A 5,989-nucleotide genomic window follows, 5' to 3' on the forward strand; every position below is an offset into this window, starting at 1 on the left:
TTTGTTCAAAATTCATATTTGTAGGAATTAATTGAATATATGCGTACAATTTTAAACAGATTCTTCCTCAAAAATAATACAATTGTTAAGTATTTGGAATAGAAGGAAAGAACTGCAACTATAGGGTGATTTTTTAAGAGCTTGATAACTTTTTTTTAAAAAAAAACGCATAAAATTTGCAAAATCTCATCGGTTCTTTATTTGAAACGTTAGATTGGTTCATGACATTTACTTTTTGAAGATAATTTCATTTAAATGTTGACCGCGGCTGCGTCTTAGGTGGTTCATTCGGAAAGTCCAATTTTGGGCAACTTTTTCGAGCATTTCGGCCGGAATAGCCCGAATTTCTTCGGAAATGTTGTCTTACAAAGCTGGAATAGTTGCTGGCTTATTTCTGTAGACTTTAGACTTGACGTAGCCCCACAAAAAATAGTCTAAAGGCGTTAAATCGCATGATCTTGGTGGCCAACTTACGGGTCCATTTCTTGAGATGAATTGTTGTCCGAAGTTTTCCCTCAAAATGGCCATAGAATCGCGAGCTGTGTGGCATGTAGCGCCATCTTGTTGAAACCACATGTCAACCAAGTTCAGTTCTTCTATTTTTGGCAACAAAAAGTTTGTTAGCATCGAACGATAGCGATCGCCATTCACCGTAACGTTGCGTCCAACAGCATCTTTGAAAAAATACGGTCCAATGATTCCACCAGCGTACAAACCACACCAAACAGTGCATTTTTCGGGATGCATGGGCAGTTTCTTGAACGGCTTCTGGTTGCTCTTCACCCCAAATGCGGCAATTTTGCTTATTTACGTAGCCATTCAACCAGAAATGAGCCTCATCGCTGAACAAAATTTGTCGATAAAAAAGCGGATTTTCACATTTCGAACCGAACACTGATTTTGGTAATAAAATTCAATGATTTGCAAGCGTTGCTCGTTAGTAAGTCTATTCATGATGAAATGTCAAAGCATACTGAGCATCTTTCTCTTTGACACCATGTCTGAAATCCCACGTGATCTGTCAAATACTAATGCATGAAAATCCTAACCTCAAAAAAATCACCCGTTAAATACGCGATGAAATAGATTATAACTGGCTCAGTAATAAGTCGTTGAGTATGTATTAAACCACGTGTATCCCAAAACACTGATGTCATAACCTTTCCAACCGTCTTTTTCGTCTTTCCACGCCTGAGAACCGGTTCATCATGTGCAGTCCACTAGAATGACTGTCGATTTGACTCCAATTGGAAATGATGGAGCTATGTTTCCATCACCGCCGCAAAAATTCGCCTTTAATCCGATTAGAGAGCACTTAAACACTTCTCAGAATCAGTTATTCGTTGTTTTTGTTGGATTATGAACTTGCGAGACACCTACTTGCCTCATTTAGCAAATATCTTTTCAACGGTGGATTTCCCTGAACCCAAATTCAACAGCATTTTCCCCAAAAAGCCAAATGCTTTATTAACACACGATGCCTTATGATCCATTTTTTTGGAAACTAACACAAGTTGCTTCACAAAAATACTGTATCTCATTAACTAATAGTTATAATCCAACAAATCATATAGATGGTAGTATTAGTATTATCCGTGTATCAGTCACAGTGAAACGTGGACGGGTCCCCTAGTTTAAAATAAAAATCCAAGTCGTTCACTTTTTATCGTGATTTTTATTTTTGCAAGGTTAGGTACAGAACAGAGGAAGAGTGTTTTCTATTGTTTTGGTTAAAAACTGACTGAATTTTCCTTAATCGAATAAAATAACATGTTTTATTGCAACTATTTCAGTTCCCATTTAATTGGCCACAGTCGAAGCTGCATCAGATTAAGATTCAGGTGCAGCAGAAGAAGATTCAGGTGCAGCAGATGAAGATTCGGGTGCAGCAGATGAAGATGGTGGTGGAGGGGGACCACGAGGTCCGCCAGGTCGTCCTCCAGGACCACCAATTGGTGGAGGTCCACCAACTCTTCCAGGACCGCCCGATCCTCCAGGACCACCAGGTCCTCGTTGACCTGGAAATTTTTTATATTAAAAACTTAAAAAAACAACGGAACCTTGATTTAGTGCAACATACCATTAACTAGGACAACCAGGAAAGCGATAAGGAATAATGCCGTAAAGAATTTCATCTTCTCAATCAAATGAACTTTGCTAAACTGCTGATATCCTAGTGGTTTCTTTAGTCTTATATAGCATAATTTCTTATCACTGAAAATTCAACAAACAATTACATTGAAATTATATTTTAGTACGAAATTATAATGTAGCTAAAAAAATATAATTAAAAACACGTTTTTAAAGCACATGAAAATAAAAATGAAAAATAATTACTAATATAACTTGACAACAATAATAAGCGATTGGTTCCCTTGTTGAAAGCGTGGGTTGCTCGATTTGTGGAAAATATGGCACAAAGCCATTCACGCTTTTTTCAGCGAAATAAGATTATAGAAGTAATTATTTTTCACTTTTTAGAAGCGTGCTTTTTAGTTTATATACTCGTATGTACTCTTTCAACAAGTTGCTACAAAGTATAATAATGTTGTTAACCTAACGGTTGTTTGTATCACCTAAAAATATTTAATATACATAGATATTGGTGTATAAAGAGTGATCCAAGTTGAGGTACTTTTTTCATTACCCCTTTTTTGACAGATCATGCGTGAGTCGTGTAGAGCTGCCATGTTACTTGAAAAGACTTACGTCAAAACAACGTTTACAAATCGTTCAACTTATTACGAGTTCTGTAAAGAATTTGTTTTGCGCGCATCGTCCGTGGAGAGTCGATTTGGCGCCGTTCGCAGCAACTCGCACTGACGTATGGAACGACTTGGCGCAGTTTACGTCAAGATCTTAGGTTGAAAGTGTACAAAATATAGCGTCCCAAGCGATATCGCTTCGCTCTATTGGCTCTTGAAAAGTTCCAAGAAGATCGGAAATTTTCGAGCGAACTTTTGTTCATCATGCCACATCGATGAACAAAACTTCGCTCCAAAATTTCAGACTTTATTGGTAAGTAAAAAAGCAGAATTGCTGTATTTGAGACGAAGAGGAACCTGAAGTGAGTGTTTGATGCCTAAAATTGAAGCTCGCGATCTCGACGACATTTAGTTTCAACAAGAAGGCGCAACTTCCCACACATCGCATCAATCAATGGATTTATTGAGGGAACACTTTTATGAGCCGTTAATTTCACGTTTTGGGCAGTCAATTGGCCACCAAGATCGTGTAATATCACACCGGCAGACTTTTTCCTGTGGGGATATATAAAGTCTAAAATCTATTTGGCCAACCGCGCTTCGATTCAGAGCTTGGAGCAAAACACCACGCATGTCATTCGCCAGTTACATGTCGTAATGCTCGAACGAGCTAAGGAAACGAAAAAATATAAAGTGCCTTAATTAACATTAAGACATAAAATAAAGTGGCCACTTTTTTTAGTCAATATTGTTCAAATCGGACCAAGCACCCATATACCGAAAATATGGATCAAAGTTTCAATTGCGGAAATATCTCCAAAATGAGTTGAATCGGGTCAATACTTTCCTTAGCCCCCACGGACCTAATGCAAAGATTTTCGAACTTCCGGGTGACTTTATATCGCATATAGCAGCCAACATGTAAGTTATCTTAATGGAAATGAGAGAGCGTGTTTTACTCATAACAATGTATCTTTGTTGATATGAAAACTTGGCCAGGTTCCCATATAACTAATATAAGAACTTTCAAACATATGGCTGTCTTTACTCCTTTACTTTATGGAAATCCCAGGAGCATGTATTTGGACTGTGGCTTGTTAATTGTATGTGGTACTGCCAATAACAAATAATATCGCGCCAAAATTACCCCCAATTCCCATACACCACATCTAATGGTTTTCTTTTTCCTAGTAAATCGCCGATCCGAATACATATGTCGGCCAGTGTGTGAGTTATACGAAATCGAAAATACCTTCCTAAATGTACCTAAGCATTGTATAAGTACAAGTTTTCTTAAAATTTTTGTGGCTTAGCGCTGAATTAAAATGGAATTGGTCTATACCTTGGTTTAAACCTCTTATCGAGGATATAAAGAACTTCGATCCTCTGGTTGCCGTTTCCATATCATATATATTGGATTTTGATTCTTCCAAGTTGCAAAAGTATAAAATTTTCGATAACACTCCTTATCTGTCTAATATAAATTTTTGCCAGCATCTGACGAAATTTCCAGGGTTTTGATTCTTGCAGTTTGCTAAACGGATAAAAAAAATGTTTTTATTCAAACTCCTTCATTTCTAATTTATTTGGCACTTAAAAAACAGCAATTTTGGTCTATAAAGATTGATGATCCCAATGAAACTTTATGCAACAGTTTAAGCTGCGACAGATGAAGATTCAGGTGCTACAGATGAAGATTCAGGTGCCACAGATGAAGATTCAGGTGCAACAGATGATTCTTCAGGTGCAACAGAAGAAACTTCAGATGCAGCAGATGAAGATTCAGGTGCAACAGATGAAGATGATGGTTGGCAAGGGCGAGGACCCTGAGGTCTGCCTAGGAGCGCACCAGCACCAATTAGTGGGCGCGCCCCAAGTCTTCTAGGGCCTCCAAGGAGTCTTCCAACTAGTCCACCAGGTCCTCGTCGTCCAGATCCTCGTTGACCTGGAAATTTTTTAAATTAAAAACTTAAAAGAACAAAACAACCTTCATCTAGTACAACATACCATTAACTAGGACGACCGCGAAAGCGATAAAGAATAATATTGTAAAGAATTTCATCTTCTCAATCAAATGAACTTTGCTAAACTGCTAATTTCTCAATGGTTTCCTTAGTTTTATATAGCATAATTGCGCTCCGACGAAAGCTCAACAAACAATTACATGTATTTATTTCTTAATAAAAATTTCTAAATTTAAACAACTGTGAAAACAATTCCAGATAAAACTATATAAATATAAAATAAATACATTCTAAGAAACTTACCGAAAATATTTGATGTACTTGCATACGTAATAATAAGAGTAAATATTGGGTAGTCGAAAACGTCTTTTCGTATTTGTAATCAAACTTCAACTTAATTTTTTTATATTTATACTAATAAATAAATAAACAAATATGTACCATTTTGGTCGACCAATTTTTGCCATTTTTCGGCTAGGGACATGATTCAATCAGTGTATAACTTTCATCAGAGTAAATCGAAATTTCGAAACTTCCGGAATGGAAGCGAGTGAACCATTGTTGTGCTACACGAAATGATACAGCATCGTCTCCGTGAACTTCACAAATTTTTTTATACAAAAATTTCAAAATAAAGCGAATTTCTTCATTATTTTCAACGACAACGACATCATTCGACTGCCTGTAGATTTGACTTGTGATCTAAACTTCGCCCGCCGAAGCGCTACTCGGAAAATCATGAATTAATCAAAAGTCTTGTAAGAATAAAAAAAAGCTCCGAGCATTAAACGGATATACACTGGCCAAAGACTGTTTTTCGGAAGAAAAGAACGGAAAAGCTTTCGAAGTGAAGTGGTTTCCTTCGAATCCGGTTGAGTTATTACACATTTTCTTCTCATACTATCAACACAACCTGTCAAAAAATTTTCTTTCCAGCGTATTTAAAAAGTGTGACACAACAAAGGCTCCTTCGATATATAGGGACATAGGACTATAGACTCTCTCTTGGTCATCTTTAAATAAAAAAAAAATGTGTTTTACGGACGTCAAATAAGGATGTGAATAAGAAAGAACACTTGTGTTAATACTGTTTGTTTTCTTAGCAGAACTTGTTCTTCAGTGAAGTAGTAAAATAAGTTACATATACGAGGTGTGTTCAAAAAGTATCGCAAATTTTGTGTTTTTTCAAAAATTATTTATTTATTCATGAATATCTATTTTGTGCCCTTCAAAGTAATCCCCATGAGATATTATACACTTGTGCCAACGGTTTTTCCAATCTTCGAAACACTTCAAAAAATCATTTTTTTTTTATCTTCT

General features: G+C 36.5%; 1 protein-coding gene across 3 annotated transcripts; it reads right to left on the reverse strand.

Annotated features, from left to right (window-relative positions):
• Positions 1-1,655: 1,655 nt before the first annotated feature.
• LOC105233139 (translation initiation factor IF-2) lies at positions 1,656-4,819 on the reverse strand. Of its 3 annotated transcripts, none has more exons than XM_049448249.1 (2): positions 4,713-4,782; positions 1,656-2,018 (listed from the first exon to the last, which is right to left on the reverse strand). In XM_049448249.1, the coding sequence occupies exons 1-2, from the start codon at positions 4,765-4,767 to the stop codon at positions 1,831-1,833; spliced, it is 243 nt and encodes an 80-aa protein (XP_049304206.1). In that variant the 5' UTR covers positions 4,768-4,782; the 3' UTR covers positions 1,656-1,830. The 3 variants fall into 3 exon arrangements, with proteins under 3 accessions (XP_049304206.1, XP_011213414.3, XP_011213415.2); XM_011215112.3 differs by lacking the exon at positions 4,713-4,782 and adding an exon at positions 2,081-2,228; XM_011215113.4 differs by lacking the exon at positions 1,656-2,018 and adding an exon at positions 4,095-4,650 and having other exon boundaries at positions 4,713-4,819.
• Between the last annotated feature and the right edge of the window lie 1,170 nt (positions 4,820-5,989).

This window comes from Bactrocera dorsalis, chromosome 1 (genome assembly GCF_023373825.1).
Source record: "Bactrocera dorsalis isolate Fly_Bdor chromosome 1, ASM2337382v1, whole genome shotgun sequence".
Taxonomy (NCBI): Eukaryota; Metazoa; Arthropoda; class Insecta; order Diptera; family Tephritidae; genus Bactrocera; species Bactrocera dorsalis.

Bases quoted from the DNA above. Each gene is read 5' to 3' on its own strand.
- LOC105233139 (XM_011215113.4), bottom strand. From the start codon at position 4,767: ATGAAATTCTTTACAATATTATTCTTTATCGCTTTCGCGGTCGTCCTA. The intron at 4,651-4,712 runs GTATGTTGTACT...AAAAATTTCCAG, and splicing joins CGCGGTCGTCCTAGTTAATG to GTCAACGAGGATCTGGACGA.